This window comes from Melospiza melodia, chromosome 1, assembly GCF_035770615.1.
Source record: "Melospiza melodia melodia isolate bMelMel2 chromosome 1, bMelMel2.pri, whole genome shotgun sequence".
Lineage (NCBI taxonomy): Eukaryota > Metazoa > Chordata > Aves > Passeriformes > Passerellidae > Melospiza > Melospiza melodia.
The window spans coordinates 114,379,642-114,392,585 of record NC_086194.1 but is presented as its reverse complement, the minus strand read 5'-3'; the positions used below and the strand labels follow the sequence as shown (position 1 = coordinate 114,392,585).

At 41.5% G+C, this 12,944-nt stretch overlaps 1 protein-coding gene across 1 annotated transcript in view; it reads right to left on the bottom strand.

Moving 5' to 3' along the window:
- The window catches only part of MBP (myelin basic protein), an 86,069-nt gene that overhangs the window by 45,838 nt on the left and 27,287 nt on the right, over positions 1–12,944 (bottom strand). Inside the window, exon 2 of the mRNA XM_063165052.1 lies at positions 9,126–9,216. Within this exon, the coding sequence (XP_063021122.1) occupies positions 9,126–9,216 (91 nt within the window). The remainder of the gene's footprint in view (positions 1–9,125; positions 9,217–12,944) is intronic.

Genomic DNA, 12,944 nt, shown 5'->3' with positions numbered 1-12,944 from the left:
AGCATTATCATGGCTGTTCCCTGCTCCCTGCAAGGCTTGTGAGCGACTGCAGTCTTGTCGCCACCAGGATGTTTCTGTACAAGTACCAGTGTGTGCACACCAGTAAATACTGGCCCTTTTCACTTCTATTTTCCTCATCAAAAATGGATTATCTCAGAGGTGAATTTCTGCTCTGTTCCTCCTTGTCAGCACTTAAAGGGCCACTGTCCACCCCTAAAACTGAGCTATTGCACAAGTGCTGCCAGGCCATGTGTTTGAAGGAGTTAAGCCAAAGCACAGCCAGCCTCCTCCAACAAATGCGTAGCAGAAAGCCACAGCTTCAAGTATGCATTGGATTTCCTGCCCGACATGGTACTGGAGCCTGGAGTTCCACAGAGCTCCAGGGTACAGCCATGGGAGTGCCCAGGGGAAACTGACAGATGCCAAGTCCTGCACGTTTTCATTCACTCATTTGAATCCTGTGTATTCCTTCTTGCTTTCATTCCCCACCACCATCAGATTAATTTTCAGTCCTGTGGACGCAGTTGCAGATGCCATACATAAGGCTGAAGCACAATTTAGATTAATCCAGCATAGGAATAAAAATATTTGTCAGGGTCGCCACCAAAACAGCTTGCATGGGATGTTTACAATTGCTGTCATTCTCTAGTTTCATAATCCTTCCATAGTGGGCTTTTTGCTGCTCTCCTCCCCAAGCTAACATTTTCACAGAACTGCTGCTGGACAAGAGGATACAGCTCCAGTGGCTCTCTCCCTGCCTCTCCATACTCTTTGGCATCAATCTGAACATAATATCCCCAAGTTTTTCCAAACTCCAGACCAATCCTTTAATGTTGGAAGGACGAGCCAATGGATTTTTGATTTTTGATCCCAATTGACTATCTTTATAATTTTGGCAAAGTCAGTAGAGCTAATTACAGTATCATGAGTTAACATTACTTAAGGGGGGTTTGAGTGGGAAGTACCATTAAGAAATACAACCCAGAATTTCTTAGGCCCGTCGGGTCCTAGCAAGGAATTGGAATTTCACCCATTTAACAGCACACAGGATGTGAAGCATCAACTTAGCATTGACCTACTGTATTTCTGAGGGCAAGATGTTTACCTCTGTATCCCCTTTTTCCCCCTGGTTTCTGTCTTCTGCATTCAGAGAAGAAAAATCTGTGTTTGGAAATGTCTTTCATGATGTGTGCTATGGGCAGCCTAACGGGGGTCAGACACACAACCAGAGGTAATTGTGAGGTCCAGACCATCAATAAAATGCTTCTAACCAGGGAAACTGACTATTTAAAGTTGGAGAAGAATCCAGTGCTTAAAATCTGAGAAGAATTCATATTTTAGTAAAATTTTTGCCATAGGACATTATTCTGGCTCAAATCACCTATTAAGGATTTTATCTAGAAACTACATAATGAAATTTCATCTTTTGTATTGTGCAGGAAGCCCAAGTTGATGACCTTTGCATTATTTTTTTTAAGGACACAGAAGTATTATCAATCTTAGCTGCTGTTTTCATATTCTCCTAATGTATAGCACAAAACCTCCTTCTACTTCTCTTCTAGCCACTGCATTAAAAAGTGAGTCATGTTGTAATTAAAGTTTAATGACAACATCTGTTTCAGCTAACCCGACAGAAGAGTGGTTGGCCCACAGAGAACTATTCTGTTTCTTCTTTCACTCAAACCAGAACTGAGTGGTTATTCAGCCTCAAAAAAATTGGAAATGGGACAACAGCAACATTTCAACTCCTTTCCCCAAAATAAGGATCTTTCAGAAGCACTTTTAATTCATTTACAGATAAAATCCTGCCTTAACCCAACTGGATGGTACATAAGAATCAGTGACAGAGAACACTGCGGACTTCTGTGCACACAGAATACTCTCTTGAGCTGCAGCCTGCCAACAGGACCAAGATGACAAAATCCACTGGGAAAGCAGTAATTTGTTTTATGGCTAGCTGATTAGCCAAAAGCCTAGTATCACCACTCAGCAGCATGTGACATTAGACCACACTTGCAGACCCTCACTTTTACATTTGGGTACAATGCTTGCTCTGAATAACAATAGGATGGTAAATGCCTATTGTGCTTCCCCCCATCTTGCACACAGACTCACTCTTACTGAATAAACAAGGGGGAAAGAAATCACCACTGTACACTGTATAGCAGGCATTAAAATAATGAATAAGTCATTTATTGTTAATGTGCTGATTAATTACAGCAAGCACAGCCCACCACTGCTAAAAATACAGCAGGCATCACTGTCTCAGCTCCACACCTATGCTAATGAGCCAAGTAACAAATCCAGTCCCTATGACATTAGAAAAACCCAGACCCCTGTTATGTATGTTTTTGGCATGTGGTACACACAAGAAAAAAAAAAAGAAAAATCGTACCAAATCAGAGTTGTTAAAATGCCTTTAAGTGCTTGTGCACTAATTTTGCAGCAAAACTCAATGGCATGCTAAAAGTAATCTTAAAGATTTAGATTATGATACTGTGAAACACTGCATTAATTAATTAATGGCATATTAACTAATTAGATGTCCAAGAGCTACCGTTACTGTCTACAGCATCAAATTGCTGCTGGGAAATAAATAACGTTTGAATGCTACTTTTAAGCAAGGAAAAAAACATAAAGATGAACAATAACCAAACCAACCACAGAACTAATATACAAGTTGCAAATATCTATATTTTATGAAAACCTTCAAACTTTAAAATAACGAAGAATCCTACCAGCTGGCCAGCGGCTGCCTCTGGACTCCTACATGTCACTTCCCACCACAGAACTTCTCTCAGCTTCATTTGTCCATATGTAAAAACTACACACAGTTTGCAGAAGCCACTTTATGGTATGTAAGATACACAAGATTCAGCCCTTTCCCTAAAAAAACGATCTGCAGGTAAGCATGAAATACCATGCCAGAAAAGGGAAAGCTGTGAGCTGTACCTCTGAGACCCAACAACTTGTACAAAAAATAGCAAATGGGTTTTTTATTAAAATGTAAACCTTATTAAAATGTAAATTCTTTCCACCTCAGAAAGCTAATCCAGGGTTGCTGTTGTAATTTTGATAAACCAGTGGTCTCTGGATGAAAGCAGACAGACCAAGTCTTGCAAGAAACTGGGAAAAGGAAAGAAGGTTAAGGAAAGTGGAAATAAATGGATAGCTGGAAAACCAGAACCATTACTTAGCTTATAATGAAAACCGACAGGACACTAAATTCTCCCATTTGCCTCTCAGGCAAGAGGAAATAACTGCAACACGGTAATAACACCTATTTGAAAACCATTTGCTGTCACACCAGATTGATTTTTTTTTGTGTAAGCTTGCCATTATTTTGCATTAAAGTCATAGCTCGTGTTCCACAATTGATTGTGTTTACAATGAAAGAAGCTTCCCAGTAAGGTCACTGAACTGCAATAACCCTCAGCTTTTAGCCAGCTCCTGACAAGACTGCATCACCTCCTGATAAAGGCCTTGTGCCTTCCAGCTCCTCCCTTCACATTCTGCCCCCTCCCTTTCTTAAGCAAGAATCAAAAAGCAAAAACGGGTACAGGAAAAGAGTGACATCCACACAGATGTAACATACAATAATTCACATTCCCAGGTTTCTCTGTATATTCCGTAAGAGCAGAATACAAATTCTCTCATTTTAGAAGACACACTTTATAAACCAGCAATAAATCCTTAGCTGAGAAAAAACCCCAAACAACAACAACAAAAAACCCAAAAAACAAAAAAAAACCCATTCAACCAGAAAACCCAAACTAGCATTCAATACACAGCTTCAAAAAATTCCTAAGTTTGGATGCAGTGGGACCACAGTGAGGAAGACCCACAGCGAGTGTGACGGCATCTGTCAAACCACTACAGATGAAGTGCATGGAAAGAGAAATCCTTCATCCTGCGTGGGCTCACACAAGTCCCACAGGACATTCTGCGTGGGACACAGCAGCAGGCATCAACATAAGCAAGAATCAGGGTGAGGCAGGGTCACCGTGGAATTGTGCTGAATGCACATTTTCTTGCTGTATCTCTGAGCTCTGCACACAAAAAGACACCTCAGGACGTACCCAATTCTGCAATTTGAAACAGCAGGATGGCATATGGTGCTGAAAAAGCTCTACAATAGGATCTCTCCTTTTAGAGGGAAAAAAAAGTGTTCATTTTACCTCTTTTTAGTCAAAAAATGCAAAGAACAAACAAACTGAAAACCAGTCAAACAAAAAACCCCCACCAATGACAAATAACCAAAGCACAAAACCCCATTACCAAACCCAAACAACAACAAAACCCAACACCTCACAGTACAACTCCAGGTGCACAGCACGGATCCCTGGAAAGCTCTAAGCCAAAAGAAAAATGGCCACATCCAGATACAATTTTAGACCTGATCTACCAGATAGAAAAGGAAACTTTTGGGTTTGAAAAGACAAAGCCTTACTCTGTCTTTCCAAGTAAGATGTTTTTTACTATGAGGGTAGTAAAACACTGGAGCAGGTTACCCACAGATGTGGTGGATGCCCCATCCCTAGAAAGAGTCAAGGTCACATTGCACAGGGTTCTGAGGAACCCAATTTAATTCAAGGTTTCCCTGCCTATGGCAGGGGGTTAGGACTAGATGGCCTTCAAAGGTGCTTTCTGATTCAAAATATTCTATGATTCTATCACAAAAAGTTACCACACTTTGATTTTCATTGTCATCAGATTGGGGAATACCCACTATGCAACAATTCTCCCTACAAAAAAAATCTTGCTTGTAATTTTATGCTAATTCAACCTTATGGATAAAAAAAGAAAGTATAATTAAAAATCAGCATTTTTAATTTTCCAGGTAAATGTAATAGGGGTTGCAGCAAAGAAAGGAAGCTCCAGTCCTTCCAGTGGTCAGAATGACAGGCAGCTTTCCCCCCTGCTCCAGGCCTGACCATTGTAGGGTAGCATTGGAGCAAATAAACTTCCAAAAATATTCTCTGTAAGTAAGGCTAAGAGTCCCCTCCTGACCCATTTCTTTAAATGCACAGCACCATAGCCAGCAAATTTCTTCTCTTCCCTGGACTGAGATGTAATGCAAAATCCTTTTCTGAGTAATACTAGCTGCAACAGAGACCATGTTGACTACGTGCAAGTTCAACAGAAGTTTGCAGTGAGCAAGACGTTCTAGCTCCACATCACAGATGCATATTCAGTATATATCAGACAACAGAACTCTGTTGGGTGCCACAAGAAAATCCTTTCAAAGGGCAAACAAAACTAACTCTTGTCAATTCAGAATTGCATAGTTGCAAATGCCATCACTGCGATGTCTTTTCTCTCCCAATACCCTTACCCTTCTGCTCCATTTCTCCACTCCACCCCCCTGTATAAAAAGTTCATTGCCTTTGAGATTTAGTTCTGTGAAACATAAGACACACCTGACTTGTTTGTTTCATAAAGCAGCTGGTACAATGTGGCTTCATCGTTGGCAAGGTAATTTCATCTATACCCCAGTCTAAAAATAAATATTAAACAGAAATGCAGAAGAGCCTTCTGGAATGGTAATTCTCAAATTTAACCCATACAGGGTTAAACAGGAAAACGAAGGCATTTAGGTGTGTTCACAGGTGTCCCTTTACAGTAGTGGATGAAACCTTGCTTGAATCTACAAAGAATGCTACCAGGTCTAGCAGACTTGAAGGAGAGCCCCACATTCAGTTCCTTACCATTGTGATATTTTCAATCAATAATTAATGTGTTTGCTTCCAAAATTGGAGCAGCTGATTGGGACTGCAGAAACCACATTTACTCTGAAAGGAAGTATTTTCAAAAAAACCCTATTCAAATGGCAGAGTTCATCAGGTATATTCTGCATAACAACCCTTAGCAACTGCATCTATTCCACGCCGTCCACAGCAGAGAAAGTTCCCTTGTCCTGCAAAGTCATTATTGTCACCTGGTCCACGCCACCGCTAACCCTGGAGCGTGAGGAGACAAGCGCAAACCAACAGATTTCTGCCTCCTCTGCTGAAGAGTCCTGGAGCCGGCAGTCCAGGCGCCCTGGTGGCTGCCAGGGGTTGGCAGCTACTGCCACCGGGTGGCTTCAGCGGCGAGGGACAGCCAGCGGTGCCAGGGGACGGCCAGCAGGGCCGGGCACAGCCAGCGGGGCCCGGGGCACGGCCAGCGGGGCCGGGGCGCGGCCAGCGGGGCCGGGCACAGCCAGCGGGGCCGGGCACAGCCAGCGGGGCCGGGCACAGCCAGCGGGGCCGGGGCACAGCCAGCGGTGCTAGGGGACAGCCAGCAGTGCTAGGGGACAACCAGCAGTGCTAGGGGACAGCCAGCGGGGTCGGGGTGCGGCCAGCGGGGCTGGTGCACAGCCAGCGGTACTGCGGCCAGCCAGCGGGGCCGGGCACAGCCAGCAGTGCTAGGGGACAGCCAGCGGGGCCGGGCACAGCCAGCGGGGCCCGGGATCACGGCTCCTCCAGCGCCCGCTGTGCTGCCCCACACCAGGGCAGAGAAGGCTCTCAAGGGGGGCTGCCCTCTCAAAGGGGGCTCAGGGCTCCTCTGCTGCCCCTGCCAACCCTTCTGCAGGGGGTGGCATTGCCCAGAGAAAGCGAGGGAAGGGATCTCTGTGGAAAATAAATAAGTCACAAGTAGATAGTGATGTCTGTGAAAAGGGAAGGCTGAGGTGCACCCTCTCAAAGAGACTGGAGGCTATTAAAAATTCTTCAGAAGAGGGATTCTAGTCAAAGCTGGAGCTATAAATTAGCCAACTCTTGGTGCATACTTGATGCTTGGTATAATTAGCATCACTAGGGAAAAAGAAAGAAATGAAGGATAGCTTGAAATAGATCAAGCCAGAGGGAGAATAACTGAGCAGGCTCTGTAATCATTTAAGTCACAGAACAACAAATAACTCACCTAGGGAAAACTGCTTCAAGCTTATCCTTTATCCCTATAAGATGTAAGAGTATTTTAAGACATTGTCCAGAACTGCAGGGAAAGGCATATACAGCAGTCATTCTCAAGACAACATGAAACTTGTATCTATCAAAATATTCTCCCTGATTCTTACTTACCACGGTGGTTTCATTTGCACCTTTAGTCCACTTTGATTTACTCAATTGACCAGGGTAAGAGAAAATTATAGAGTCCATTTGCACTACACTTCCTCTTTTTTTTTCCTCATTTTGCCCTAATCTTAAAACCAAAAACGCCCCAGACTGCAATTTACAAAGTGGTAGGAAGGTTGATATAAAATACTGTAATATGACTGGTTTTGGAGCTGGAAAGAAATTTTCCTCCTGGTTGTGTTGAGTTATCAAAGGCTGATCAGTGTCTTATGTTAGTTAAGCAGCTCAGTTCACAGATTTGGAACATGGAAATATTTAGCAGTTTGTTAGTAAATCATTAGCTTTAAACACCACATAGAACATGTGCATGTTGACTTTCTTCAATTAGTTAAGGAATTTGTTGATCCAGGGTATGGATCACTGGATGGTGAGTTTAAACCTACCAACAATGAACTTCATGCTTAATTCCCATCTTTAAACACACAGTTCCCACATGGACCATAGACTTAAGTAATTACTGGGTTAGCCCACTGGTACACAGGAGCAGTGATCCAAATACACAGAAGGTTTAAATGCGTGAGATTTTGCTGGTAGAAAGAGGGAGATGGAGATCTCCCTGCTTTGCTGTCTCCACCCTTCTCACAGAAAGAAAAATGAGAGATCTGCACTGAGAAAGGACACAGTTTGAGGTGCACCTTACACCATGCCATGTGGCTTTGCAACCAGTAATACTGGATCTACTGCAAATAACTGGCAGAGCAAATGGCAAAGAAATGAGGTAATAGCCTCAGCACCCACTTAGTAAAGTTGAAAGATAGTTCTAAAGTCCACTTGTGGATTCATCAGCCACTGGCACTGTATGATCAGTGTTGGAAATATTTGTACCAGGAATTCAGGTTCATATGCCAATCACACTGCATTATCTCACTGAGAAAAGATGATTTTAAATGGTTTCCATTATTAGTAAGAAAGACTAATTATTAATTCTTCATGCTCCATTCCTTTTGTACCTTGAAAGAAAAAAAATCCTTGCTGTATTCAAAAATACTTCACTCATCCAAAAGTTTTCAAGCTAGTCAGCCTTAGTAACATCCACATGATCAGCCTTGCCTTAACCTCTCCTGCATTAATGTTAGACTACTGCTTCTTCACTGGAGTTCTATTAGCATAAAATAAACCTTAAATTGTAACAATAAGGTTTCCCTTATCAGGAAAATCATCTTCACACAGCAGGTGTTTGGGCACTGGAATGGGTGCTGAAGGGAAGTGCTCACAGCACCAAGCCTGACAGAGCTCAAGAACTGTCTGGACAATAATCTTAGGCACAGGCTGTGATTTTTGGGGTGCTCTGTGCAGGCCCAGGAGCTGGACTCAATGATCCTGATGGGTTCCTTCCAACTCAGCCAATTCTATGATTTCCTGTCTCTTTTCCAAAACTCAATGCAGAAGAAAAGGTCAAATGTAGCTTTCAGATCAAATAATAAAAATATCAGCAAGACCTATATGGAGAGCAGGGAAAGGATTCACAGAAAAACACCAAGAGAAGCTCATTTAAAATTGAGGCCTCCAAGAATTCTCAAAGGTCACCCAGTCTATCCTTCTGGCACAAGATGATTACATCAGTTTAGACAGTTACTTGTCTAACCTGTTTTTCAAGGCCTGCAATGATGAATATCCACACTTCCCAGATGATGTATCACAATGCTTTAGTATTTGTTTCTGTATTTCCCTTCCTGACATTTGATCACATCTTTCTTTCTGCAGTTTTAAGAATTCATTGCTTATCCTCTCCATTATGGATGGAGGGAAGTTTATTTTCCCTTACTGCATAAACCTTTCCTGCTGTTGAACACTTGGATTCAATCTTTCTTCTCCTCAGAGATTATTTGTTTTAGACTGCTGATCCCTCTTTGTTTTCTACTTGGTCCTTTACTCCATCTCTCGAGGTCTTTGTGGGACTGTGCAGCATGCACTCAAATGCTGTACATTAAGTAGATCACTGTGTCTTTGTGAGAATTCCCTTTGTGCCAACACATCAAATAACATTTTCAAGTTTTTGCAGTAACTCACCAAATACTTCATTGTCCTCTGACGACTGTTGTGTTAGTTTGGCTGCTTTTGGGCTCTCCTTAGCTGCTTCCTCCACCTTGGTTTCAGCGTTCTGCAAAACAAACATTTACTGAGATTAGTCTTTCTTTGACAGCTCTCAAATAGAAACACTCTTCAAACTTCGTAATTGCATTCTTAATGAATACATGTGGTTTTGTTATCTATGCTACACATATGTGGTTTTGCAAAATATTAAGGAAAAATGCTCTCAGAAAAATCATGATTTTTCTTTTGAGTCTGTTTTAATCTATGTCAGTTGGAGAGGTAGAAAAGACATTTAAACAACAGAGATATCTTAAACCGTAACAGACTTTTAAGTTTCCACCTTTCCTCCTCATATATAACTTTATTTCTATTGACATATTCCATGTTGACTTAGTGAACCAAGAGATCAGAAGATAGTACACAAATATTTCTCCTTATACAGGAAAGGCGAGTGAGCTAGAGCTTCAAGTCATTAACCAATTCCTGTACTTGACTGTTTAAAGCACAAGGACTTACCTATTTCTGAAAGAAATTTGCCAGTTAGCTACCTGGTGTAATTAGAGATAAATCAACAGCTTTGGTGCTTAACTTGCCAGAAGTTAAAACATCTAATTCCCTACCTAGAAAAGTCTGAGGAAAACATAAGCTGTGAAACATTGAGTTTTAAATATTTATATTTCTACTGAAGAAAAAATAACTCTTGTTTTAAAAATGTTTTACTTTAGTACTCAAGAGAAACATATTCACATGCTTACAGCAATGCAGACAGTAAACTGCACAAGCAGTCAGCTGTTGAAAGATGGATATGAAATGACTGATACAATATTAAATATTACTGTAAAGAGTTGACAAAGAGTTGAGGAAGGAATAAAAGAGAAATGTTTTATGCCTATGCTTTTTGAAGGATACATATTGCTCTATTCAAGTACATGCTCATTAGGAAGACTTTGTGTGATGTTTTGAGAAATACAATTTTTAACTCTGACATATATTTGAAAAGGCTGCTATACAATCTGTTCATGAAAAATTACCATCTCTGTTATCAGAAACATAGCACACTTTCAAATTTCTCTTATTTCCCCTTATTAATAACAATAGGGAAGGTGTCAGAAGGTAGGCAGATTAAGTCTGTTAAGTTCCCTATAGAACAGTGGAGTGCAAACTTAAGGCACATAAACTCAAAAGATGTTGAAGCAAGACAGCAAGAGTTTTCAGAAGGAAATGAAAGATGGACCTAGCAAGCCTACTGGTGTCACACAGCAGCTGACAAGAACTGGGAAAAGCAGAGACGGAGAAACTGCCTCAGAGGAACAGTGCAGGTCCTTTCTGAAGCAGGAAGGACATGCAAAAGTGAAAGGATTCTGCACTCCCTCAAGGCACCAAGGACCTGAGTGTGTCCCATGCAGAAAACCCATTAGCTTGGTACCTCTCAGAGCTGAGGAGGGAAGTCAGTTTTAGCAGATGCTCACCTCAGTCTGGCTTAACTAGCATCCCTTGGGAACATGGAGGGACCCAGCCTGAAATCAGTAGTGGCTATACTGGGAGACAACTTGCTTTGGGTAAACAACTTCATGATCAGCACAATCATCTTAAGTCCTGTCCCCAGAGACATAATCTGTCAGTTGTGCAGTTTGAAATGCTGTCCACTCAGACAAGGGACATGGACTAAGGTCTATGATGGTTGACAGGACCACCTGCATTTAGAGGCCACTGATTCTGTAGGCTGCATATTGGAGTCAGGTTCTCCATCCTATTTTTACCTGCTCTACAGTGAGCAGCAAATCAACTACATCTTTGTTGTACAGAGAAATGGAGACGAGCAGTCAACTCTGAAAAAAAGCAGAAGAGGACATCTGCTACAGCAGGGTAAGTCAATCCCAGAGGCAAAGCAAAACACTAAAAACTGTGCCATCGTGAATGAGACAAAATTAGTACATTTAGATGATCAGAAGTTCAGGGTTATCCCAAATGAAGGGGACAGCTGAACTCCTGATCAGAGCTGTTGCTCTAGGCTTGGTAAAGACAGTGCTTGTTAGCTCCATCTTTAATTGTATTTCATCATGTTTAGTTTGTGGTAAAGCTGGTGGTACAGGAGGGGAGGGATTGCTGCTCTTTATGCTCTTGTTCCTCTTGGGAAACAGCTGAGAGTGTGTAACCTGCTGCAAGGCATCAGGAGCAGCAGCAGCAAAACACCATCCAGCCGACACTCAGCTGTGTCTGGGAAATGTGCTGTCACTCCAAGCTCTTACCGGGGAGATGTTTGCATCCCTTACTTTGAAAACAGGGTTTGGGCAGTCTCAGGGAAGTTAGAAAGACTGAACTCTGAGACATTTTGGTTTGACTTAAATCACTGGAAAGAACTACACAGCAGCTGTGCTGTCTGCTCCCTGCATAAGGCACAAGGCTGGTGCTGACAGATGCCAGCTCCAAGATGTTGACAGCAAAGTTCTGTGATGCATCAGCCTAAAACATGACAGTGTATGGTTGGATATAATTCTGCTTGGCATGCCTTCTCAGCCAAAATGCAAACTTTCAAAAGACTTCTTTTGCTTTATTTTTTGGAAGAATCTACTCAACACATTATTGCTGGCACATATAATACTTGTATTACCAAAATCAGTACAAGACATATCACTGCAAAAGAACAATCAATAATCCAGATGCTTCAAACCAAGCTGTATTGAAAAAAAAAAAAAAAAGGCCAAAACTTGGTCAATTGCTTGATTCCCTCTTTCTAGGGTCCTAAAAAATATAACTGTCTCCATCCTTGCAATCAATGAAGAGAAAAAGTAAAAACACATTCCCTTACAGTGCCTGAGCTGTGCCAGAGGAGATTCTTTACCAAGAGTTATAATGTGTTTTATGCTGGGTATAAAATAAAGGCCCTTTGTACATAACAGAGTAAACATAATTCTACCTAGCTCCTTCAGGGTGAATACTCAATGCAATTTCAGAAGTGATGGGGAAAATAGATTTCTTTTACAGTATCAGTTCCCAGGAGAGTAGATAGTACCTGATTTTAGCATGAAATAAATATTATATAGGCCTAAAATCACAAAAAACTGTCTCCCCCAAAAAACATCTCCTTGACTACTCATGTTCCAAAATACCATAAAATACCTAAGGAGCAAACCAGCAGCTACTGCATCATAACAGCTGGTGACAGACTAGAACCCCTCTATTATTTCATAAAGCAGTTTCAAAATAAGATGTGCACATACATTACAGCTCTATATACATTAATATGTATAGATACAGCTGCTCTTGACTCAGACCAGATAAAAAATAGAATTGCATTATAATCTGCCTCAGTTTTAGAAGATATTTTTGGCCAACTTTCCACTGTAGCTGTCACCTGGTGCCTTATGACTCAGTTCACCTGTTTTCCCATTATCCACCATGGCACACCACAGTGTCCATATTACACAGCATTTTGAAACTTTGATAGGCAACTATACAAATAACCAGTAGGTATTAAAATATTTGCAGCAAATGAAGAGCAATATCAAAAAATGTTATATATACACCCATTAGTGCAAGAGGAGGCTACTTGTACTTCATTGCTATCAGTGCCTACTTAGATGATCTTTACTTACTTGGGCAATATTAAGAAATCCTTAATATTTAAGTACAGTGGGCTATGCTCTGCAAGTACTACAGTGTCAGGCCAGGTTAAAAAGTGCAGTGAGGCATATTACATTTAGAGAAGCAGCTAAGTCCTCAAGGAATCACAGGCCTTGGAAATGGAAAGTTGTACTCCAGAGTATTCAAGCCAGCTTTTTAACTACATTGCCA